The sequence below is a fragment of the Lutjanus erythropterus genome, chromosome 15, assembly GCF_056507025.1.
Source record: "Lutjanus erythropterus isolate fLutEry1 chromosome 15, fLutEry1.hap2, whole genome shotgun sequence".
Lineage (NCBI taxonomy): Eukaryota > Metazoa > Chordata > Actinopteri > Lutjaniformes > Lutjanidae > Lutjanus > Lutjanus erythropterus.
Genome location: NC_139331.1, coordinates 17,075,920 through 17,102,522, shown reverse-complemented (window position 1 = coordinate 17,102,522; position 26,603 = coordinate 17,075,920). Strand labels below are relative to the sequence as shown.

At 40.0% G+C, this 26,603-nt stretch overlaps 2 protein-coding genes across 2 annotated transcripts; one reads left to right on the top strand and one right to left on the bottom strand.

Annotated features, from left to right (window-relative positions):
- The first annotated feature begins 1,133 nt into the window (after positions 1 to 1,133).
- pou3f2a (POU class 3 homeobox 2a) lies at positions 1,134 to 5,064 on the top strand. Its single transcript, XM_084737711.1, has one exon. The coding sequence runs from the start codon at positions 2,046 to 2,048 to the stop codon at positions 3,432 to 3,434; it is 1,389 nt and encodes a 462-aa protein (XP_084593837.1). The 5' UTR covers positions 1,134 to 2,045; the 3' UTR covers positions 3,435 to 5,064.
- A 10,786-nt stretch (positions 5,065 to 15,850) lies between these two features.
- On the bottom strand, positions 15,851 to 26,603 carry faxca (failed axon connections homolog, metaxin like GST domain containing a). The gene is made up of 6 exons (XM_084737612.1): positions 26,078 to 26,603; positions 20,381 to 20,516; positions 19,859 to 20,055; positions 18,401 to 18,618; positions 17,729 to 17,845; positions 15,851 to 16,573 (listed from the first exon to the last, which is right to left on the bottom strand). Exons 1-6 carry the CDS (start codon positions 26,335 to 26,337, stop codon positions 16,269 to 16,271), a joined length of 1,233 nt encoding a protein of 410 aa, XP_084593738.1. The 5' UTR covers positions 26,338 to 26,603; the 3' UTR covers positions 15,851 to 16,268.

The window sequence follows — 26,603 nt, the reverse complement described above, 5'->3', positions numbered from 1 at the left end:
TACTTAAGTCAAAGTAAGTAAAGTAGTTACATGTAAAAATCCTGCATTTAAATTTTACTTGTCTATTGTCAGCAAAATGTAGTTTTTAGAAATTAAAATTAAATATGATACCACTTCAAAGTAAGACTACCCTTAAAAAAGACTTATAAATTGTTTATAATTAGGTTATTAATTAGACTGTAAATACTTTATGAATCAATAATAAGCTTTTACAGCACATTACATAAAATGTGCTGCCATTTGCTTTCCAAATAGTGAGCCCACATTTAACTGTCCTGTTAAGACTCAAATGTCATTTCTTGCCTTGTCTTCACATTTATACCTGTCAACTCCGTCTGATATTTATTAATAAGTTGGTAGCTTTTAACCACTATCAGCATATTTTAGTTATCAGAAAGTTTAATTTGGCATGAAATTAACATATCAAATATTGTTTACCTTGACATTTTCAGCATGCACTGATTTAAATTTTACAATGAGGCTCCCTTATACTGCAATACTTAAAGTGGTATTTCATTGTACTTACAAGATGTTTTTTATTCTCAGTATATTGTAAATTGTACATTAGTGTACAAGTCAAGTCCTTTGTAATACACTGTGCTTTACTGACGTGTACTTTAATTTCACGTCAAGTGTATTTGACTATGCTTACAAAAAGTGCACTTTTAATATAAATTTATTCAAACCTGTAGTTCAGTGTACTTTGAAAAAGTAGCAAAGACAAGGTAAGCTTCAGTTTTATCAATCAAGCATGTACATTAGTACATCTATCCACATATACTTAAAAGTGTAATAAGTATGCTTGAAGTTGTTCCACTTTAGAAAACAATAGTAAAAAGCTTAAAGTCGTCCTTTTAATTTAATTACAACTAAAATAAACTCGGTACAAATTTGTTGTACAAAAATAAAAAATAGTATGCTTAAATTAAATACATTTAACATGTATATTTTTTCCAGGTTACACTGTTTCAGTAACTCATTAAAAAAAGTAAGCAGTAATTGGAGCTCCAAATTATAAACCCACATTAATGCATGAGCTGTGTTATAACTTCATAATTGTTTATTAATGATTTATAAAGTGTTTACAACATTTAATACCCTATAAATAACCAGTAGTTTTATTGTAAAGTGTTACCCATAATATTCATTATGCACAATGGACTGTTTGAAACAGTGAAATCAATATATTTAAAGCTGGACTTTCTGTTAGCAGCAGCATTTCAGTCTTTCTTATCAAAATATTGAAAATTCAAGGCCTGTTTTTGTCATAGGCTTTGGAAACCGAGCCTCGCGTGCCACTGTGGGCGCATCCATCTCAAAGTTTACCCAACAAGCAGGTGGCAGGGTGCACTGGGTGCTCTGTGGGCGCAGAACGGGCTGAAGGATCCATTCTTGCAGCCTCCTCTCTGTGGCCCCGAGCTGCCCTCTCCGCTCGCCCCCCATTATTTGTCCCGACGGCCGAGCGCGCGGCCCCAATGAGCCCTTTGGAACGGAACGAAAAGAAGGCGCGAGCTGCAGCTGTGACGTGGGCGTTGTTCCATTCACCGCGTTCGCCATGGCAACGGGGCAGAGGCCCTGGAAGCACGCAGGCAGCCCCTCTCTCTGGACAGCGTCCTGAGGGCAGAGACTGAGGCAGCTGGAAGTTTCACTGCCTAGTGGTTGAAACATCTCAAATATGCTGCTTTAAAATGCAGGAAACTGGATTCAGTTCATGAAATATCTCCAAACTGCCAAACATTCATGGATTTGGATACTAAAGGTTCTCATCTAGAGCGCATAAATGTGGCCACTACACTCATTAATGTACAGATTCTGTTACTTTTACGCACCGTTTTGACGCACGGAACAAATAAATGTGACCCACTGACCCACATCGATGTTAACAAAGTTGTTTTTTCTTTTTCTTCTAGCTAAGCCTGTACAGTCTTTTCTGTGTTTACACTTCGCAGCCCGTTTCTCCCTCCACTTTGTACTCCAGCGTGCTGCAGGACTGCTAGTATTGTTGGGCAGAGTGATTGGGGTTTCTGTACAATCTCCCGTGACCAATGAGCGGGGTGCTGTCAGGGGTAACCACATCTGTCAACCGTTCTTGGCCAATAAAGAGCGGAGCGAGGCGGACCACAGGTGCGCGCCTCTGCGTCCCCTTGGCACAGCGCCCGGGAGATGCTGGAGAGAGACGCCTAGCTGCCCCGTGGCGCAAAAGAGTTCCTGTCAAAGGCAGCCTCCTTTTAACTCCAGCTATCACTCTGGCTCCGAGAGTTATGGCGACCGCAACGTCCAACCACTACAGCGTCCTCAGCACCCCCAGCAGCGCGCCGCCGCCGCACTCGGAGTCTGGGAGCATGCAGCAGGCGGCAGCGTACAGGGACGCGCACACCCTGCTCCAGAACGACTACAGCACGTTACCGGGCGGTGGACATCCGCTCAGCCACGCGCACCAGTGGATCACGGCGCTGTCTCACGGTGACGGTGGGGCGCCCTGGCCGTCCAGTCCCCTCGGAGAGCAGGACGTGAAGCCCGTGCTGCACGACAGTGACCGAGAGGAGCTGCAGAACTCCAGTAGTCTGCAGCAACAGCAACAGCAGCAGCAACAGCGACACCCTCACCTCCACCAGCAGGCGCATCACGACGCCAGAGCATGGCGAACCAGCACCGCCAGCACGCACATCCCCGGCATGGCGACATCTGAGGGCCAGAGTCTGGTCTACTCCCAGTCCGGCTTCGGTCTGATGCCGGGGGGAGAGCAAGGGGGGATGCACCCGCACCACCCCCTGCGGGACGAGGAGCACCACAGCCACAGCCCGCACCTCAGTGAGCACGGAGGAGGCCCCGGGGCCCACCAGCAGTCTCTCTCACACCATCACCAGCACGGGGGCCACCAGGACCAGTCAGACGAGGACACGCCGACCTCGGACGAGTTGGAGCAGTTCGCCAAGCAGTTCAAGCAGCGACGCATCAAGCTGGGCTTCACCCAGGCGGACGTGGGACTGGCCCTGGGGACGCTGTACGGGAACGTCTTCTCTCAGACCACCATTTGCAGGTTCGAGGCGCTTCAGCTCAGCTTCAAAAACATGTGCAAACTCAAACCCCTGTTGAACAAGTGGCTGGAAGAGGCGGACTCCACCTCGGGGAGCCCCACCAGCCTGGATAAAATCGCGGCACAGGGCAGGAAAAGGAAAAAGAGGACCTCCATCGAAGTGGGCGTCAAAGGGGCTCTGGAGAGCCATTTTCTCAAATGTCCAAAACCCGGAGCAGCGGAGATCAACTCGCTGGCGGACAGCCTGCAGCTGGAGAAGGAGGTGGTGCGGGTTTGGTTCTGTAACAGGAGGCAGAAGGAGAAGAGGATGACACCCGCAGGGGGACAGATACCAGGAGGAGAGGACATGTACGGGGACACCCCTCCTCACCACGGAGGACAAACTCCTGTGCAGTGACCCCTGAGCAGAACACAGAAGGACCCCTTAAGGAGGAATAATTCCTCCTTTATTTGTTTGATTCTCTGTGCTGGACGGCTCGGGACTGAACTGGACCTCAGCCAGTTTAAATGTTGGACCCACGGACACACACGGTGGGGACATACAGTGGCACTCAAGCACTGAAAATACGCAGAGTAGATGGAGAGTTGTGTGGAGAGGGTTCATGCCGCGGGATTGGGATACAGCTGGTGTGTGCTAACCAAAAAAAAAGAGAAAAAAAGAAAAACAGCGACAATGAAACGAAACGCTTTTCTATACCTTCAACCGAGGCGCCAATGTGTCATTATGTAACGTGTCATTAAAGACAGGCAGAGTGAGACGTGGACACGAGGTGTCCGCAGGGGGACACATCTAAAAACAAGCTCCGGGCTCGATGAGAAGTCGCAGTGAGTCAGTGTGGGTAAATAAACGCCATCTTTCCATCATAACAAAAGCAACAGGGGTTCTTCTTCGCAGCTTGTGGCAGAAAGAGAGGGCTGAAATGGCAGACACCTGCTGTACAACGTTCAAAAACTAAAGCCAATACCAACCAGCTATTATTATTATTATTATTATTATTATTATTATTATTATTATTATTATTATTATTTCAATTCTGATCACAAAACTATATATTATGTACGTATTGATTGTAACGTCAGCTGCACTTAGAATTTATCTAAATTTAAACATTTCCTTCTGCTTTAATTTTTTTTATAATCAGATTTGACTTTGGCTAAATAATAATAAGAAGAAAATTAGAACAATAAGAAGAAAAGTATAATAATAATGTTAACAACAAGAATAATAAAAACATAATAATAATAATAATAATAATAATAATGATAATAATAATAATAATAATAATAATAATAATAACAACAACAACGTAAAGACTGAGTATTGGTTCACTTTAATGCTTTTTCTTTCTGTGCAGACATCTCTGTGCGCCTGTTTACAGTGTGTTTTTTGCTGTTTGTTATTTCTGTACTTTTTCCAAAATGCTGTGACGAGAAAGACCGAGACTGTCCGGCTGGAAACACTCAAAGCAATCCAGCCCAATTTTTGCCTTCCTTTCCTATAAGAAGAAAAACAAAAAAGAAAAACAAACTGATGAATATATCCTGGTACCAGCTCTGGCCGCAGTGGCTCTGTTACTACATACTGTATGACTCACTCACTGAGAAGACTATTTGTGGGATGTATCTCAATGCGTTTTTTTGTATGGCTTCGTTTGTTTGTATGTTTGTTTGTTTGTTTGTTGAGTTTTCTCTGTCAGTCTGTGCCAAAGCACAAACACAGACACGTGCTCTTGTGCCACTTAAATCCTGTGATTAATAACCTGATGTGATGGTGGAGGGCGGGTTATTGAGGGAAATCCACCACTATAGTTGGAGGTTTATTCTCTGACTAAAATCTGAAGAAAATACAGAAATTCAGAAACTCAAGTCCAACTGAAGGATGTAGATAAGTGGAGAAGAAATATAGTATTTAAATAGACGTATCATTTTAATTTTAGGAAATTTTATGAGATGTCTTGCATTTCAAAAACTTTCAGAGTGTATTAGGCCCAGTTAACATTGACAAAGCAGGACTATTTACCTTTTTTTTTTTTTTTTTTTTTATTTATTCATCACAAATTATTAAAATCAAGCATAACTATATTTTATGTCATGTTTGCTGCAACAATTAATTGATTAATCGATTAGTTGTCAACTATTAAATGAATCGCCAACAAGCAAAAAAGTCAAAATTCTCCAATTTCAGCTTTTACATGTGGATATTTTCATGTTCCTTTACTCCCCTTTGACAATAAGCTGAATATCTTTATGCTGTGGGGAAAAACACGACATTTGAAGACATCACCTTGGACTTGATTGACATTTTTCACAATTTTCTGACATTTTATGGCCCAAACAACTCATCGATTAATTGATAAATTAATCAGAATATGAATTAATGATGAAAATAATCGTTAGTTGTAGCCGCAAAGCCCACCAGAGAATTCTCCTTATTTAAAGGTATATTACATAATAATTCTCCCTTAATTTAAATAAGGCCTATCTCTATCACGAATGATCCTTCAGCTGAATTTAAGTTTTTGAGTTGGAAAAAAAAAATCAACAAAACCAAAACATAAATAGCATTGACCTGAAATCTGTGATCAAACGAAGAGAGGAAAAGAAAACAACGATTGCACAATTTCTTATGCTTTTTGTCATTAAATCGTATTTGTTTTCTATAACACTGCAGTCTCTCTCTTATTATTGAGCTTCAAGAAAAAAAAAAAATCTGGCAACAAGCTTCCTCTTCTTTTCTTCTTCTTCTTGTCTGCGGCCTTGCATCATAATTATGGATTTTATCAATCCGTCTCGGTTGCTTAAAATTGTCCTTCAGCTGTTTCGGTAAAGTGTTTACTGCCGCTGATGTGCACTGATACCGTTGTGTGTGGAGATACCCGTGAAGATGCTCACACAGCCGGTCAATGGCCCGAAATTAAATAGCGTTAATTAATATTTCCATCAGGATAAATATGAAAACTAATTGACAATTATGACGAGACGTCATTTAAAATATCAAAGCAATTAAAGCATCTCTGCAGGCCTGTTTATAAACCCTGGCTAAATAAAGAAGATACTGTAACTGCAGGTGCAGGACAGAAAGTGATGCATTATAAACTACATTTATTACACTAGTGTATTATGTGTAATCTGGTCTGCTGCCTCCAGTATACATTATGAAATAATAAATAATAAAACGATCACGTATCATTTCCATGTCCTAAGTGACGATCTGAATCTTTGTAGAAATACAGTAAATACAGTGTGTGTGCGAGCACATAAAACACTGAAATATTTTGTGAAAATTAAAATAATTACCTTTCTTCAATTGGAGAGTTGACAAGCTTGACAAGCCGCAGTATAAAAATTTGAAAATTAACATTAACATTGACCTTCACTCTTGTTTTCAGACAATTTTGAGAATTCTGTTGTAGAAGATGTTTTTAAAAATCTAATTTCGCTTGTTAAATTTTTTTGTTTGTTTGTTTGTTTGTTTCATATTTCTCATATGTCTTTTTCCCCCCAATGTCTAATATTTCCTGTCAGATGATTTGGCTGAGGTGGATAATCAAACACAGGCTGCTGCTGCCACCTTGTGGGTGTTTGCAGGCTAAATTCAGGCTTGGTAGAACTAAATAGAGAGCAGTGCATGACACTGGATGCAAGTGCAACCAGACAAAACTCTTTTCTAAATTTCAACTCATAGACAGGAACATGTAGCTACTATTTAGAACAACGAGTCTGGATTTATGTCCTGACTTTTATCTACTTGTGGGTTTAGAAGTCAGTTTTTGCCAGTGTGATGGGTATCTCAGAATAGTTGCTTATCTTAAAATAAAACTCATTATTTTGAGAAGATACGACACATTATTTTGGAACACTTTTATTAAGTGTCTGACTTTATGTTCTAAAAACTTATATCTCTTACTTATGCTATATGGAACTAATTAAAGACAAAATAGACACAAACTTCAAAGAAAGAATTATTTATTTAGAGCAATTTTAAAGCAATTTCTTTGAAAAAAAACAACTGAAATCTAATCTTCAGAAAATACAAATAAATAGGTCACTAAAATCCAGGCTGCGTCTCTGCTCCTGTCTTATGATTCTTACAATTATTTAAGTCTAAATTTTATTTATACAGGCCAACATCACAAATGGCTCAGTGGGCTTTAAAGTAATAAAAGAGTCAGAAAACAATAAGAATAACTGTGAATGAGCGCTAACAACATCAGACAGACAAATTACAAAATTTATTTCCAATCTATTTCTTAACAGCAGGAAAGAAACTGAGCGATGAAATTACAGGCTTCAAATTTCCTCTTAAAGTGGTGCCCTGGTGTATTACTGTATTTATTTTGTAATATTCAGGCTTTTATTTTGAAATCTAAACATTTATGTGCAATTTTAGAATTTAGAGCAAAAAAAAGGAGAGATTTGAGAAAAAAGGGGAAAAAAGCTTGAATCTGTGGGTTTGGGGTGTATGTAAATCTGTGTGTGTGTGTGTGAGAGAGAGAGAGAGAGAGAGTGTGTGCGTGCGTTTGTGTTAAGTCAGGTCTAAACCCAGCTCTCTGGAGGACCCTGTTGCCTGGATTCTGTCCTATCAGCAGGCGACCATCTGCCCTCCTCCCGGCCCTCTTGCTCGTACAGGCATCTTCTGCATAATTCATATTTTTACACACACACACACACACACACACACACACACACACACACACACACACACACTCACACTCACACTCACTCCTCCCTGCACACAACATCCCACCTCACACATCATGCACACAGCCACGTGTTAGACACTGTTAGACAGTCAGCCACACACACAAACACACACACGCGCACACACACACACACACACACACACACACACACACACACACACACACACACACACACAGCTGCTGCCTCTGACACTGTACGCCATCTCTGACTCACCAGAGATGGTTTATACGCGGCTATCATTGTCAGCTCTGAATTGTCTCCTCTGTCTTGTGTGGACGGGATCTCCCAGGGATTCTGCACAATGGCCACAGAAATGCACCCAGCCAAAGTCATCAAATATCATTCATCTGTTCACCACTGCTTGTCTCTTGTCCCTCTTTTCACCCAAACCCACGCTCTGTCTCTACAGTGGTGCTCCCACGACTTGCCTTTTCTCTTTTTCTGTCTGCCCTCCTTTTTTCTCTCTGTTTCTCCAGAGCTCCAGCACCAGCACAAAGAAAAGGGCAGAGAGCTAATTCTTCAGCTTTGTTGGGTGGGCTTAGTATTGTCATATGGTAGCAAGCACAGTGGGAGAGGGATTACGAGACAGATATATGCCAGATGATATCCACCTCTAAAAACTGTTGATACAGAGCAGCTTTGCGAAAAGATTCACTTTTTTTTCTGGAGTAGATATGGGCTTTTCATCTGGGTGGGATTATCCAGTGGGCATTCAGGGCACAGGCTCATGGGTCCAGGCCAACTTGGGGGTCAAAGCAGAACAAAAAAAAAAGTAAATAAAAAATTAAAATATTTACAAGAAACAAAACTACTCAAACAAAAGGGCTTAACTCAGTCATCTTTAGGGTGTGATGGTTGCCGATCCAAAAAAGTCACAAAATGTGCAAATGAGATCACCAGCACTTGCTAACACTAAACACTTTCATTGTAGCAGGGCAGCAGGAAAACTTTCAACCCTTGAGTTTTACTCAGCATTCAACACTCAGTGCTGAGGACAGCAAAGGGCTGAAACACATTTTTCTGCTGATGTGATTAGTTAAATACAGTAGTAGTACTTGTCCCCACACTCCCCCACATCGCTCCCAAACTGACGCTGGTCAAAAATGGAGGAAGAAGCAGAAGATGGTGCAGCAAATGAAAAAGAACATGAGGGAAAGAGGAGAGGGAGGCGTCAGTAACTATGCCATCAACTGACACGTTGTGTTAAACGATGAAAACATTGTTAATAACATTACCAATGTTCCAAACAGTTTTTTTTTTAAGCTTTACACAACTTTTCCCAGTCTTTTGTTGCTTTTCTCCCAACTTGTTTGAAACATGTTGCTGGCATCAAATTCAGAATAAGCAAATATTTACAAAAATCAATTAAATTGATCAGGTAAAATTTTAAAAAATGTTGTGTTTGTGCTGTTTTCAGTTTTATATAAAATTAATTAGTGAATTATCACATTGTGTTTTATTTATGTTTTACACAAAGTCACAATTTTTTCTTAGTGAAGCTCGAAGCCCATTAAAAAATTCGTGGTCAGTGGTTTGTGACTTCATGCTTCAGGGCTACTTTTCATGCACATTTCAAAACTACTAAAATGAGTTCTGCAGGTACGAGTCCTAGAACCCGGCAATGAGTTAGCATATTAGCATTTCCACATCTTGTTGTAAAGTCAGTGTTGCTGTTGATACAAGCTTTAGAGATTATCACGTTTTTTTCCTACGGCATAAAAAACACCAGTATATACCAAGCTCTTGAATTTTGAAGCTTTGAGATGTCTTTTTAAAAGTGGTGGCTAACAGGTGGCTAAATGAGACCGCAGTGGATGAAGACATTAAACATGGGCGACGCTGAGTGAGGCAAATTCATTTACAGCCTCTTTAAGTCTGATCACTGCATTTTTGCTTCAAAAATCAGAAAAGTGGTGTTTGTTAAGATGATCTTGCTGAACAAATCATGCAAGTATCATAAACTTTTATCCACCACAGAGCGTATTAACTGCACTCATCCAAAATGAAAAAAATCCCACTGGCTTTTTGCGGAGGGAAGCAGAGCGATGCTAAATTTCAGGTTGGCCATCACACCTACACCAGTGATGAAAGAAACCAAATTTTGAAGATGTTGCTCGGGGATATATAAAACCAATTATGTAATAATGTTATAAAAATTTAAGCTAACTATCCAGGTGATCCTCATCAATTGTTAGCATGTTAGTTATATCTGATAGCTAATGTTAGGAAAATGCTAGTTAACTAGCTAGTTAATTTACATTCAATCATTAGCTAGGTAGTTAACATTAGCTAACATAATTTGTGACTACAGAGAAAGTGTTTGCAAATGATCACATTCTGTTTTATTTATGTTTTAAACAGAATTCCCCCAGAGTTGGAGTGAAGTTGGCGAGGAGCCCATCAAAAATTTGTGCTCAGGGGTCTGTAACTCTGTGATTTGGTACTGCTTTTCAGGCACACGTCAACACCATTATACACAATAACTGATGCAAAACAAGAGGAAAATATCACAGCTATATTTAATGAAATATTAAGAGTAGTCCATTGTCATACAGCTTTTTATCTCTCGGTATGATACATTCATAAGAATCTTTTTTAAATGTTACAGAGCATTTTCTTTTGTTGTTCGCATAATTAATTTGCCTTTTTTTCATGGCTGTTTTATTTACAGTTTGATGAGAATCCACAAGTGTTTCAGCACACACACACACACACACAACACCACGAGACAATGCAATATGGCTTCTACAGTCTACAAGCAGAGATCTCAATGGGAGAGCGACACACATGACGGGGCTGAACCCCCGACCCCTGACCTTTAACTGCTGAGGAACACTGGGACTGATGAGGTCGACCACAGACACTGATCCAGATTGTAATGGGTGAGGTTACAAGAGGGGGTGGACACACTGCTCATCAGCTGATCAGCAGGATGACTGACCTCACCGTGCAGATCTGAACTCTAGTGGTCAATATTTAATGTTTTTTTTTTTTTTTTAAATGGTTTTAAGTGGACATGAAGCTCTGCAGAGTAAAACTTCTGACAGTAAGATTTGCAGCAGATGAGGGACTGTAATATTTTAAGACAATGATATTGATGTTACATGAATTATAACATTTATCAAATGACATCTCAAAACATGGACAAACATGCAATTACAGCAATGACTGGCAACGTGAAAATATGCAGCTTGTTCAGTGTCAACAAAAGTCTACAGTATTGCACTAATACACAGATCAATACACTTGATCGATAGGAACTCTCAGCCATAGAAGAAAACACATGTAAACATAAGAAGAAAAGTGCAAAAATATTTAACAATAATCATTGTTTCTTCTTATTCAAGCACATCCAACATCAAAATCAATAAATAGAAACAACAAAATAAATAAATAAAAAGTTGATATGACATATAAAAACATAAGTCATAGGCTGGCACTGATATAAAGTAAACAGCTTTAGGAGTCAGTTTCCATAAGGCTAAATCTGACTGATGATGACAGAAGGCAAGGACATGCAGGCAGAGGGTTTTTAAGACACAGAACAAAAAATTTCAGTTCATTTTCTTTAGTTTCAGACTATTACTGTACTAAATTTAATCTGTAGCACACAAACATAAAGGCTTTACTCTCTCCCAGAAGGCTGGGTTTAGGCTCTGATTTGAAGCCCCCCATTTTGGATATTATTTTGTTCAGCAGAACCCAGAATGCCTTAAAGTGAAGCAGCCACACAGAGAAAAATGGCAAAGGTTGCTGTAGTTAAATCATCGTTATATTCTTTACCAAAACCATCACTGACACCGGAGTCACAATAATGTTTCTATAACCTCATAACCGAACCCCCCTGCTAAGTGATAGATTTAGTTATGATGCCATATTATTACCTCTTATTTTACCACATAGTGCTACATATTAATGCTACATATTTTTAACCTACTATGAATTTCATTTTTGCCCATCTTGCCTGATTGACAATGGATTTTTGAGTCCAGTTGTTGATATCTGAGTTTTAAAAATGAAATTAAAAATGAACAATACAGTGGCCAACATGAATTTTTAAAAACATTTTTGATTGGGGTTCTGTAAATGTAAGAATTATGAGTAAGAATTGTGACTAAGCAGGACACTTCACAGTTGAAATAAAGCTGCCAGTGCTCTCTGGTGGACAAACAATATATCTGATAAATGTGTCTAATTTACCTCAAACATACTTTTGGCATTATTGTACTGTAATCCCTTGATGCTTAGCAGCAGACATATTATGCAAAAACAGTACAAATGCTGTATATCTGCTTTAAGGTCTGGTCATTTTAGTCTTAAAAGTGGCAAAATTTTCTGCTGATTTCAATTCATGAACTTTAACCCCCAAATTTAAGCCACTGACCAACAGACGAACAGCCAATATGGAGGATGTTATCATTGCATTGTGTTGCACCATTCACTTTTATTTAACCTGCTCCATGAAAGAGGAATGTCTGCAGACAATTATGAGACAGACGTCAAAGGTGCAAATACATCTCTAACACTTCATTTTAAGGGGTGTGCTTAATCATGACATAACACCTTTCATGAACATGATGGAGTTACAATGAAGGTTTATGACTGTTGAATGTCATTTTGTCAGCTATGTCATTTTAAATGCAAGTTAGGGCTAGAGTTCTCAAACAATGTAAACTTTCCATTAAAAAATGCATAATTAATGCATAATGAAAACAGTCATTAATGTTAATAAATATTTCTTCATGTTCATGACAGGTGTGATGTATGACAACACCATGTCAGTCTTGTACACACCCTTTCAAATTAAGTGTTACCATACATCTTTTGAATAAATCATTTGAAGTTTTCCTGTTAGCAACAAGTAAATGACCTAACCAGTTTGCTAAAAGCTAATATCAGCCAATATTCAATTGATTTTATTTGTATAGCGCCAAATCATAATAGTTATCTCAGAGTAATTTTTCCTATAGAGCAGGTCTAGACCATCCCACCAAGAGGAAGCACTAAGGTGAGTGTGGTGAGGAACAACTTCCTTTTAACAGACGGAAACCTTGAGTGGATCCAGACTCTTTTTTAATGGTGGGCGGAAATCTGCCACATGTCGGCCCTTAGATTTACTCGTCTACCTCAAATCACAAACCTGACAGCCCTGTAAAGATCCCCTTTCATTCCTAACGTGAACACTATTTTAAGTCGGACCATGAATAAGGAGGAGCAGCGTCAGTGTAACCACCACGCTATCACTTGTCTTTTCTCTTAAACAAAAACCTTTTCTTCCACTTAACTGAACAATGTTGAAATCATGACAGTTTGTGAGTGTGTGTATGTGTGTTTGGGAGGACAGGTGCAGCTGCGAAAAAGTCACCAGTGTGTCATCAGTCACGCACAGAGGATGACACATGCGCACTGCATACCTCTCGCTTGCATCCTTGCTAGTAGCTTTAACAAACAATATGTTGGTATGTGCATTTGCTGAGTGACAAACACACATAAAACCGTCACCTAACCATCACACACCCCAAACAACACGTGACTGTTATTGCTTTACATGTTTTCTAAGCAATCCATCATTTTGAATCATGGGGTGATTCTGCTGAAAGATCAACTGGCTACATCTTTGAGTGGTCGAGTTGGGTTGGCCAGAGGCACCAGTAAAAACAAAACTCAAACTTAACGTATAAGCCAGCAAAGAAACAGAGAAAACGTGAAGCATAAAGGGAGTTTTTCATCAGCACGTACCAGCCATGCACTTTCATTCAGACGATATATCTATATAATCTATTTCTACATGATTGTTTGACTCGCTCTCAATGCTTAAATGTAAAATGTCTATTTGACCTAAAGCTACTGTCCTCAATGACAATCAGGTGCCTGACAATGTATGTATGTTGTCATATTATGCTTCTAACGTGGGAAAAAAACCTTTTTTTTTTGGCAAAATAATTTGTCTTAATAAGACAAACAATAGTTTCAAAGTGCTTATGGCAGATTGTAGTTTACTATCCATTATCATTAATAAATTTAATAAATACAATTTTTAAAATTAACTCTCTCTCACTGCATGATTTAAATATGGGCACCAGGCATTACTGTAATATCCCAGTTGTGTAGACAGATGTGTACAGTACAGGAAGTCATAGGGTTGTCATATTAATCCTAGACCTGTAGAGTGGGTATTCATGGGGACTAATACAAGACGACTTTGTGTCCAACACAAAAGGGATTTCACAGGAGAAACATCCACAGTATTTACACCATATGACAGAAGGGATGATTCTATATTTGCAGGCTATCTATACTATTTATACTAATATATAATCAAATATTCTATCTATTGAATCTGAGAATCAAATCAGATCCATTTATATATTTACATGTCATTGACTCTTCTTAAATCCCGCCCATTTTCTCCCTGTACAACAGTTGAGCAAGCTTCATTCTCCTTTCTTGTTTACTGTACTTAGACGTGCTCTGTGCTGGGCTTGTATATGTTGAAAAGAAAACCACATTTTAAAGATGGTTAAAAGATGTTGCTGGGGGACCTGTAAAAACAACAGATTTTATATAGCAATTGTTAGCAAAACGTCTGACCAAAAAACACTGAAACAAAACATCTGATGTTAGCAAAACACTAGCTAACTGGCCAGGTAATCTACCACAATCGTTAGCCAGCCTCTCAGCCAGGACGTCATTGTAAATAAGAAGTGGTTCTTTTCTGGTAAAATTAATGTTACAAAAGCCAGCAAGTGATATCTGATAGCCAATGCCTGTAAAACGCTGGCTAACTAGATGGCTAATCAACATCAATAGTTGACTAGCGCTTTGCTAACATTAAATATAATTGTGAATGCATGTGTTTCTGCAGATCCCCAGCAACATCTTTTAACCATTTTTCGTTTCAGCATAGATGAGCCTAGCACACAGAGTTGTCACGATGCCAGAATGTTTCTATCAAATGTTAGTACTGTGTTGTTTTTCTACATGTGGTATTGAAAAAGTATTGATACTTTGATACTTTTGGCAACCTTACTCACACATAGCATTTTAAATACAGGAAACAAGGTTTTGACGCCCGGTACCCAGTTTGCTCAACTGTTACTGGAGTACAGAACAAAAAGGGGCGGGACTTACGCCTGGTCAACTTTATGCATTCACATAAATCCTGTACAGTTCCCTACATGTCAATGTTGTATCAATTACAAGGCGTTAAGGGTTCAGTTAGTCAAAACACACACAAGGCCGGGTGGTGCGAGTTGCTACGAGGGACGACGGGGTCACTCACATAACTAATTGCCATGGTTACGACAGGGAGATGCTGTGACTGCAGATGACGTAGACTACGTGGAGGAGTTTCTCGGCGACGGCGTCATTTACTCCTGGTTTCTCTACTTCTGTACCCGGTTGCATAAACCACCTTAAGTTTCAAACTTAGGTTTGTCCCTTAAGCAAAATACTTCCCCTAAGCTGAGGGGTTCACTTAGGAGTGTTGCATAAAGCCTCTTAGGTTGTCTTCTTCTGTTTAGACTGTTATGTGCACTTCAGTTACCATGGTTACGCTTCAGTCACATTCTTCAGCTTTATACAGCGTTATTGTCAGTTGTTAGCTAGTTTAGCTAACCTAAAAAGAAAACAAAAAGACAAAGACTGCCAAACTAGACAGAGAATGAGAGTATCCTCCTCAAATATAAGAGACGGATATATGTTAATGTTTGGCTAGCTAGCTACAGAGTTGCTAATGCTAACATCATACTCTTTCTTCAATCACCTTCGTCTTATGTTCCACAAATTATTTTACTTTTAAGGGACTGTTACAGGTCCCTTAAAAGTAAAAGTAAAATTTTCTAAGCTAAAGACTACTGTCGCTAAGGATTTCCTAGCGACACATAAGGGAGTACTTAAGTGGCTAAGTGCAAACACTAAGGCTGGAGATATACTTGCTGTTTAACCATGCGTTTGCGTTCCCGTATGCATTGCGTTAATTTCTGAGGACGCGCACAACCATCGCTCTAAATGGACGCAGGATACGCGAGGCAGCCATGAAGCGTAGGGATGCTTAGGGATGCGTATACGAACACGTAGTTAAAAGCAAGTATATTTCCAGCATAAGAGGTCAAAACATCCTGGGGAAATCCCTAGAATGACTTTATGCAACTCATTTTTTCCTAAGTCATCCTTAAATGAAAATTTAAGGGAAGCTTTAGTGTTTTTATGCAACCAGGCACTGTTTCTTAGTTTCAATCTCGTTCTGCCTCTTGTTTCTGTTTGCCTCCACTGCAGCCTTTCTGCCTTCCACTCTTTTCGCCTCTGTCTGTCACTTCAGAGCTATGTTTCACTCTCTGTTCCCCTCGACTGCAGTCATTCCTCCACTACAGTGTGCAAGTTTGACCTCTGGGTCCTTGACTTCTCCACTGACACAGAAACACTCCCCAGTTATTTTCTGTTCAAAGAGGTAGGGGCCATGTGTTCAGGTGGGATGCAGCTCCCCCCTGTGCTGTGCGTACTGTATCTATGTGGTGTGTACTGTATGTCAACACTTGAGCTGGTCGATTTCAGAGCACTCTGTGTCCATGTCAGAGTCATACAGCGAGTGGCCCGTTGGATCGCTGCCTGGCGACGGCGGGTCCTCCGGCGTGTGAGTGCGTGGAGTGTGCGTGTGCGTGTGGTCCTGGAAAGTGTCCGTGCGGGAGTAGAGGCCCAGGTCGGGGAGCTTAGAGGCCGAGTCGCTGAACTCTGTGGTGTCATGGTAGCACAAGTCCTCCAGGTCAACGAACCACTCGGGCCAGAATCGCCGGCGGATGCGCTCGCAGTACATGGCCAGGTTGATGAGCTCACCTGGAGGAGGGAGACAGGTGAGTGAGGGAGTTGTTCTGCAAATCTCATGCAAACCCACTAATGACAAAAACACCACTGCCAATAGAGCTAGTGCTTCACAGTTAATCAAAATATTACCGAAATTGCAATCAAGTGCAATATCCAAATTGCAGAAGCTGCAATTTTTTGATAAAGGTAAAACCTGTAGTACTGTAATACAGCGCTGCAGAGATGTCCTGGTAATTGGTACAGACCCACACAAATGTCACATCATCATAACTTTAATAGTTTTTTTCACTGAAAATGAAAACTGTGATGCAAAAATGATCATTCCCATTAATTGTACATCAAATCAAAATATCAGTCAGAACAGCCAATTTCATTCTGAAGATATCATCTTGGGCTCTGCAAAACTGTAATGTGTATTTTTCACTTTATAACACAAACAATTAATTAGTAAAAATAATTTTTAGATCAATCAATAAATAATCTAAATAATCTATTGCTGCTTTAGCTAAATAATTTCTAAGTCCAGTGGTTTGAATGCTCACAACTCATAGATACATGCGGCTTGTGAGGTTTTGTCACTTCTATAACAATCAGCTCCTTATGTACTGATGTCTACTGTATCTAAACCAGAGTGCTAATATCTCTGCAGGCAAGCAAGAACTGTCATTCCTCTTTTTAAAAAATTACACGTTAATCATGTCTTATCATTAGTTCTGTGCTTGTGTTTTACAAGAGACAAACATTAAATACACTGAACATGTTATATATAAAATATTATGGCAGAGAACATGTCACTGATTAAGAAATACAAGAATTTTACTTGATGTTTTAATGTTTTTGACCTTTACAGTGCATACATGCAAAAGTAAAAATAAAATATGATCTGTTGTATACATTTATTCACAGATGTTGCCATCAGCATTTTTTTGAATAATTCTCACTGTGACTTTGTCTCTGGCTGACTTTTAATGAATTTATTGCTTTTCACAAATGAAACTGCGTCCTTCTTCATTGTACTGGACTGGCAGCAGAAGTCTTTGTGGTGGATATTTCAAAATCTCAGACTTGATTCTACCAGGGATCTGAGAGAAAATACAGCCTGTTTCTTTATAATAAATAACACAATGGCTGGAACTGTTTTGTAGATTTCTCTTTTAATGAGCTCACCTTTGATTAGCTGCTCCGGCCGTGTTCCTGGTAGTGTCCACATAGCGGGGGCCAGGTGACTGAACACCGCAGCGTCTACTGTCGAAAGCTTCGAGCCCATCAGATACTTCTTATCGCCTGAGAGATCACACAGAAAAAAAAAGATATGTTAAATTTTGTTTGTTTAATCTGTAATGAAAACATAATTCTTATTTTCAGGTGATGGTGCAATAATGAACATATTCATGAATGTCATATTCCATCTCTGCCACATTCTGTCAATAGATCCCTCTAAATCTTACACACCGGTCCTTGACCTGACATTAAAATATACAGAAAATGTACATAAGAGAAAGCTTAAAAAAAAATCACCTCTGGCTACAAAGTAAACAGTATCAGAGATCAATTGATACCTTTAGGGCTGTGAAACCTTAGCGAGCAGTGTTTGTAACAGCCAAACACTTCCCACCACTTGCACACTCTCAGATCTGTCTCGCTTGCATCTCGTACCACAAACTGCCAGAGGTTATGTATTGATTCTAAACTGTAGTGCTACATTTTCTCCACAGGAGGTCAGTATTGTGCTATCTTTTCTTTTTTTTTTTGGAGCCACTGCTGTCCCTTAACAATTATAAACATGATGAATATTTATTATTTATATATTAAGAAAATAATTTTCCAGATTTGTCACACCTAGTAGAGTGGCCAGGGTGCGCATGTCCTTCTCCATCAGGGCGTAAACTTCCTCCTTAGAGAAGCGTCCGATGCCGTGCCCATACATCTCCCTCTTCACGATCCCGCCGGTCAGGTGACTCAGGATCCACTTGAGCAGGTCGCTCAGCGGTCCGCTCACTGACAGCATCTTCTGGGTCTCCTCCAGGTTGTCCACCCACTGACAGTAAGCTATGGTCCTGCAGCACAAACACACACAAGCTAGGATTCATGACAAGATAGACATAACATGATATGAGAACTTCATATCACAATTATAGCGGCCAATTATTGTGGTGTTATTAGAGTGTGCTGAAAATGTTTAAAAAATACTGATACACATACTGAAATGATTTTACCAGCTTTTATATTGAAAACCTCTCAATACTTTGAAATGGCATCATATCCTTTGTGATGTCATTGTTTTCATTAACACAAACCAAACCCTCGTTGCTGCTTCGCCTGCGTCTGTGAGACTGTAGCTAACTTTAGTTGATGCTCTACAGTATTTACTTTGAGTCTTCAAATTGTGGTTATTAAACACGTATACAATGTACAATGTATAATATGATCCTGGTGAGAAGATATACTACAAGTTAGCAGAAATCAGTTTAAAGTTGCACTTTGAAAGAAGAGTCAGTATTAAAATTCTCTCAGAAGCATTGCTTCAAACACCAGGGGCCACTAGATATAGAAAAAGCCTAACTTTGGATTTGGTGGACATGTTATACTAAATATGTACAGTATGTCATCATTTTTTGATCTTTTTATCACTATGAATAACTGTAATTTTACCTCCACCAGGCGGGTTGTTTTGGTTTGTTTGTCAGCACTGCAGGATTACTGAAAACTACCGGCCCAGTTTTCATGAAAACTTGATGGAAGGGTGTAGCAAGGGGCAAGGAAGAACTCATTACCTTTGAGAGCAGATCTGAATCACGGAGCAGGTACACAAATAATTCTTCACTTACGTTAACATTGGGAGAACTGGCATTTGGCCTTGGCGGAGGTCTGTACTCTCTGAGTGCCCTCGTAGTTTTGATTTATTGTTTTTCAGTTGAGCTTGCAGATTGCAAACACCTCACTCTCATTCCAAACGTAGCAGAACCTATGGTGGCTGGGAAATTCGTGCAAAATGTGCAAGGCCATATCTAGAGCCAGCATCTGGTTTGTCCACTGTGAGTTACTGTAGACGCATGTTGGTGCAACATGACAGACTCCTGCCCTCTGTAGATACAAAAGGCTCATTCTAAGGTAGCAATGATTCCTATTTTCAGGTGATTAAACACTAATGAAATCACACTTCTGCATTCAAAACAATACCTGCCCAAAACCCTCTCCTGCTCTCTCTGCCCCTTTGTCCTCCATCTGCCCCTTATAAGTAAACTGGACTGACCAAGGACGCCAGAAAATGCAGTTTGAACCTCACTGGTCCCTCACCAGTAGAAATGCTCCTCCACCATTTTGGTGATGGCGCGGGACATGGCTTTCTCCTGCGGCGTCAGGCTCTTGTTGAGGCTCGCGCCCAGCCTCTCCTCCAGGAAGTCGATGATGAACTCGGTGCCGCACACCTGCTCCTGGTTGTACTCGATCCACGGCATTTTCCCCTGCGGCGAAAGCTTCCCATCAAAGTAGTTCTGTAAGAGAGGAAGGAGTCAGGAGATGTGAGCGAAAAAAATACAGAATGGAGAAAGTGGTTGGTGGTATTAAGTGTATTAAATTGGAATTGAATCAAGAGGAAACATCTAAATGAAATTTTAATCATCCCTGCAGGAAACTGAGTGACTTTAGCAGCAGAGACTCAGAGTTGGACACTAATTAATCACAGCAAAAGTAATTAGAACAAAAGAACAAACTCAGGATTTTGCCACAGAAATGGGGATTAAAACATCCTCACTCTCTATAGTAAACACAAACTGTGTGTTAGTCATTTTAGGAGAACACTAATCGGCACAGCTCTACCTGGTAGGGCAGGTCAACCATACGGAGGTAGGTCTCCAACTTAAGGCAGAAAGGGGACAGGGACGGGGCACCAGTTTTGGGCCTGGAGAACTGGTGGAGTATGATGGCGTCTTTAGAGTCCAGCTCTTCCTCCTTTCTGTGTGGAGGAGAGAACAACAGAGCTGCAGATCATCAAGCAGGAAGAGAAGGCTTAAAAAAATGTCTTTATCTGTACATACAAACAATTCCTTTCATGGTCACATGAAAGGGAAGATCAAGCACGTTCATACAGATGTCCAGTCAATGCTGATGGTAAATGTAGTCAGTTGAAACAATAAATTCCTCAGTCTGTGCTACATTGAAAAAGAAAAGTTCTTCTGCTGCAAAATCTGTAGTTTTTTCTGCATCCAGTGACATACCTTGATACAGGAAGAGCTACAGATTTGGCTTAGCCAGGTGGCACGCTAGATGAGTATTTCTGATATCTTACGCCCTGTTTTGGCCAACAAAATGTAATAGCTGGAGGCTAGGGTGGTGATACACGGCATAATGGGTGTGGGCATCAGAAGCTTGCATGCGATTCATCCTGGCACATTAAGGCACCGCCGGCACGGCTCCAGAGCAGAAGAGTTTTCTTGGTCAATATGGGAACATGAGGAATTTATATTGACTACATTTACCATCAACTCTGACTGGACATCAAAATGAAAAGTGAAGAATCTTCCCTTCAAGATAAAGAGAGATAAAGAGATACAACACTGACACAAGTTTCGGCTTAGGTAGCAAGTAACTTTAAACTTAATTGTTTGGATGTAAAAATGTCACGTATAGTGAGAAAAGTCCATCACAGTTTCCCAGAGTTTATCTTAAAATGTCTTGTTTTGTCCGACATCAAAGAGCAAAAACCCAACGATATTCAGAGATAATCACAATGACAGAGGACTAAGAAAACAAGCAAATATTCACATTTGGAACCAAAACAGAAGCTGTAACCAGGAAATCTTTGACATTTTTGATTAAAAAATACTTGAACAATTAATCAGTTATCAAAATAGCAGCAGATTCATTCATTTGTCCATGAACTTCTTGATTTATTAACTAATCCTTTCAGCTCTAGTTGTGTCTAAGTTTAGGCAAACCAGAAAACCTTCCTAGGCTACAGACAGCAAGAGGCCACACAAACTCCCACATCCACTGCCTGACATTTAGTTTTGACAATTTACTTAATTGCACATTTGCACCACTAAAGTATAATGAAGTGGGAAGTTTCATAATTTCAGTTTAAGCCACTTGGTTGCCAATTTAGTTTGGTTTTTGTTTTGATGGATTTCTATTTATTAACATTTCACTGCGCATCTTACTCACAAATCCACACAGAGACAGAAGAATACTTTACTTTTTTTTTCTTGTCTCTCTAAGCAGACATGAATAATCCTCCTTTTTATGCATCAAGAATGCGTTTCATAAAGTAAAATCCTTCTGCAGAGCAAAATTATAGTCAAAACGAGCATCCAAAAACTGCACTGTACTGTAAAAGGAAAAATGGTTGAAAGAAGCTGTATCAGTCTGAAAAAAACTGTAAGGCATCCTCCTTCCTTCCAATCAGCTTTTACACTTGACTTGACACTAGGGGGCACACTTTACAACTAAAGGCTTAGTAATAATGTACAGTATACTAAACATGCATCTAATGGCAAAAATGTACAATTATCATCTATCTACATTAGTAAAGTATGTTATGGTGACTTTGACTCTTTTATATTATATCAACAGTTTTATTAATTTATTCTGTGACCATCTCTGTGTCAAAATCTATTGTCCAGAGTTTTATTATCTCTCTTTATATTGACCTCACATAGTGCTTATTCCTGAATAAACAAAGTTTTACTCCAGCTGTACTGGACATAACCACTCTCATGTAGAGCTGTAATGATTAATCGATTATTAAATTCATTGTCAACTAACTTGATTATTGATCAATCTTTTTTTTTTTTTTTGTCATTTTTTAAGAAAAAAGTCAAAATTCTCAGATTCAGCTTCTTAAATGTGATTTTAGGGTTTTGTTCCTCCTCTCTGACAGCAAACTGAATATCAAAACAAAACATTTGAGGACATCTTGGGCTTTGATCAACATTTTTCACCATTTTCTGACATTTCATGGACCAAACAACTAATCAGTTAATCATCAAAATAATGGATGGATTAATCAGATTAATCAAGTTACAGGACAGACTTGAAAAATTAGTCTGTTACTTATTTATGTATTTGCTAATTTTAAACTGACAAGATTGTGACAGAATTAATCAATTGAGATAATGATCAACAGATTAATCAACAATGAAAATAATTGTTGGTTGCAGCTTACTCTCATGTGAGTCTGAGCCAGTAGCCATTAGCTAAGCTAAGACTAGAAACAAGAGAAACAGTTGTCCTGACTCTGTCCACTAGTGACAAAATCCATCTACCTGCACCTTAAAAGCTCCCTAAATGAACACATTATATCTCACTTGTTTAATCCTTACACAACCCTAGGTGTAAAAAATGTACTAATTGTATTTTATGAAAATTATGGGTTGGACTATTTCTTGGCTTCCTGGAGTCTCTGCTGGTTTCTTGGTGATCTTACAGTGACAACAACAGTCCAGAATTTTGGTACCTTATGTTCCCAGTCCTAATGCTAAGCTAAACTGAGTGTGTTAAGATGAAGAGCTTAAGTGTGTGTGTGTGTGTGTGTGTGTGTGTGTGTGTGTGTGTGTGTGTGTGTGTGTGTGTGTGTAGTGGGCGGACTGGGCTACCATGATTGATCGAATAAATCAAATGATCTGCACCCAAGGTCCTTTAACTGGCCCTGAGTGACTGTCAGCCCTGGGCCATTTATACACAAGCCAAGGCAAAACTGCAATGTCAAAATAATGAAGCATACCCTTGTGAGAGATTATGGTGCATTCACATGGATGCTGTTGGAGGCTACTTCACGGACAAATGCAACAAACTCACGTGCCTGGGCACAATGGAGAATTAAGGGGAGCTGTCCACTGTGTGAAGTGCTGAAACATACAAACAGCCTGAGAGCGAAGCAGCTGCCTGTTTCAGTGTGGTGCTCAAATGCAAACTCACTGATAAACAGACCTGTTTTGGTGCAGTAACATATAGATGAGATCCTTTCTCTTAGATACAAAGGCACGAGAATAACGTACAACGAAGCAGAGAGACAAAGAGCTGCAATATTTGACGCCAGACTGGACAAAAACAACTGCGAGAGGGTATAAAAACATGTCCTGTCCATGTCCAATCCAAATAAATATTTCACTGCAGCCTGTATTTCCATATAAAAATCAATCCTGCATTAAAGACAGCTGTAAGTGTACCAGTATAATGTATGTAAGGTAGGGCCTGACTAATACTGGACTTTTGGGGCCGATGCCAAAATGACATTATGGCATTGTAACAGTAGACTTTCTCTGGTATTTTTATCATTATAAATAACTATAAAAACACAAACAGAACAACTTGAATTGAGAAAAACAAGCCAAAGAAACTAGGCCCGGGCTATACGTCAATATTATATGGATTTAGTGATATGAGACTAGATATTGTCTTTGATTTTGTAAATCATTATATAGTGATATGACATTAGTGTTTTAAAGGCTGCTTTACAGCAAATCATGTCATTTTATGAACTTACCAGACTATTTTTGCTGTTCTATTATTAGCCTTTACCCACACTGCTGATCATTTAGCAAAAATCTTATTATGTCAGTATTTTGTCAGTGGTCATCAATACAATATAGTCAAAGTACTGATAAATATCAATATAGTTTTGGGTCAATAATATTGTGTTATTTGATTTTGTCCATATTGCCCAGCCCTATCACTATTTGAGAATATTAAGATATTATTATAAGCCATATCACCCAGCCTTACATCAGACGGGACATAAACATCTGCGAGAGGGGAGACAAAACATGTCCAGCCAGTCCAACCCAAATGAATATTTCACTGCACAACAAACAGCTTGTGTTTCCGTATAAAAACTGACCCCACATCAACGGAAGCTATGGGAATCTTTTACTAACTCTGCAACTAATGATTATTAATATTATTGATTGTTATGTCATCAATTAATCTGACAATTATTTTCACGATTAATTGTTTACTCTGTAAAATGTACAAAAAAGTAAAAAATCACAATTTCCCAGAGTCCAAAATTACGTCTTCAAGTTGCTTCTTTTGTCCAACCAAAAGTCCAAAACCCAAAGACTCCTCATTTACTTCATTTATCATAAATGACAGGAAAATCAGTAAATCCTCAGATTTAAGAAGCTGGAACCGGCAAATGTTCCACATTTTTGCATGAAAAATAACTGAATGATTCATCGATTATCAAAAGAGTTGGCAGCTAGAGCTCTACCAATATAATCGGCCCGATATTGGCCTACCAGAGCTATATCGGTCTGTATCTGTATCAGCATATATGTCGTCCAGTATGCACTCATAATAAAAAAAAATTAACAGAACATAATACAGATTATTTTCAGTGCCCTGATATCATTTTGGACAATAAACTGTAAAATATCCTGCCTCTGTTACATATCTTCATCACAAATGTTGACCACAGTTGATTGATAATTGCAAACAAAAAGTGTATCCTTGTATATGTACTGTATATTCTGTACAAAGAATACCAGCTGATATGTAAATATATATCAATATACGAAGTTGTATTCCCTAAAATCAGCACTGGCCCCAAAAACCCAGGATCAGCCAGGCCCTAGAGCTAAAATCACTTCAATACCCCTAACAAGTCTAAAGATTGTGGGTTTTATTTTGTTATATTCACAGTGCAGAAACAGTCCTGTGACTCAGTCAACAACAGTGAGCCAGGACTGCAGGTAACCCGAGATTCTTTAAGGAAAACACACTCCATGAGTCAAACCTCATTCAGGCATTCTGGCCAATGAATTAATCAATAATAACGAGCACAAATCCTATTCACATCTATCACATTACCATTTCCTTTACAACTGGCCTTCCTGCTGGTTGTAAACAGCAGTTGTTGTTTTTTCTTTTTTCCATGACTGCAGTGTCTTTAGACTGAAACCAAACTCCGGAACGTGTGAGTGTGGAGCAGGAGGGGGTCACAATAAAGCAAACACACAGGACGAACCTGCACATCATGTCGCCATGTCCTTGAAACACAGACAAACGAAAGTGACCCTCTTGTCATTGTCTATAATGTAAACTCATATGAGAAGACACAGGCCTGCAGACCAAAAGACAAACCTCCTCTGACAAACAACACCGGAAAGATGATCATTTTAAAATATTTCTGAATGATCGAGAGCAGAATATAACCCATAACCCTTCGCCGGAGGTCACTCGTGTCGTGTGATCCACAACAATAAACCAATAAAGGTGGAGATCCTAATCCTAGTGTGTGTGTGTGTTTATGAGGAGGGGTCTGGGGGGCTCCGTTACATCACAATCCACCCACTCACGACTCCTTCTTCTCCACTGACTCCGCTCTCACCCCGCCCAACCTGACGAGATTAAGTAATATCAAACCCCGGAGAAAAATACAGCAGAGCGTGAGCAGATAATATGGTCAGAATAAGATCAGCAGAGGGGTTTCGGATGGATTATTCTGAGACAGAGGAAAGTGATGATCTCTGCGGCTTCTGTCTGCACTGACTCCTCTGACAGTGTTGTTGTTGGTACCTGATGGCCAGCAGTTCGTGCAGCAGATAAGCGGCGGCAGCCAGCAGAGCCCCTCCGGTCAGATACAGCGTTTTCCGCCACCACGAGTCCGAGCCCAGAGCGGACATGATCCCGCCGTAGTCCTGCAGTGGGTAGGCGATGATGTACCCATAAAACGAGAGCTGCTCATCGGAGCCCAGCAGGCCGGAGGAGAGGCTCTGGTTCTGGCCAAGATCAACCACACACGACCGCGTCCAGGCAAACCCGACGCGCCAGTACATGCTCTCTGTCTCCGGCCACTTTCCGCCTCACTCTGGCAGCTCGGGGCTTCATCAGCGGGGGCTTCATGGGCGCAGCGGGTGGCAGGTGAGGGGCCACGGGGCGAGGAGCAGCCGACGACCGGACACAAGCGGCATCCCGCCCCGAGCGCGTCCCCGCAGCGGGGTCGACATCCTCCGCAGCCCGCTCGGAGATCGCTGTTCTCAGCCTCCTCCTGACACCGGCAAGTCACACACACACACATACACACACAGCAAGGCTTCCGGTC

Bases quoted from the DNA above. Each gene is read 5' to 3' on its own strand.
- pou3f2a (XM_084737711.1), top strand. From the start codon at position 2,046: ATGAGCGGGGTGCTGTCAGGGGTAACCACATCTGTCAACCGTTCTTGG.
- faxca (XM_084737612.1), bottom strand. From the start codon at position 26,337: ATGTACTGGCGCGTCGGGTTTGCCTGGACGCGGTCGTGTGTGGTTGAT. The intron at 20,056-20,380 runs GTAGAGCTGTGC...CCTCTCTTACAG, and splicing joins TGGTTGACCTGCCCTACCAG to AACTACTTTGATGGGAAGCT. The intron at 18,619-19,858 runs GTGAGGGACCAG...TTTGTGCTGCAG, and splicing joins GTGGAGGAGCATTTCTACTG to GACCATAGCTTACTGTCAGT.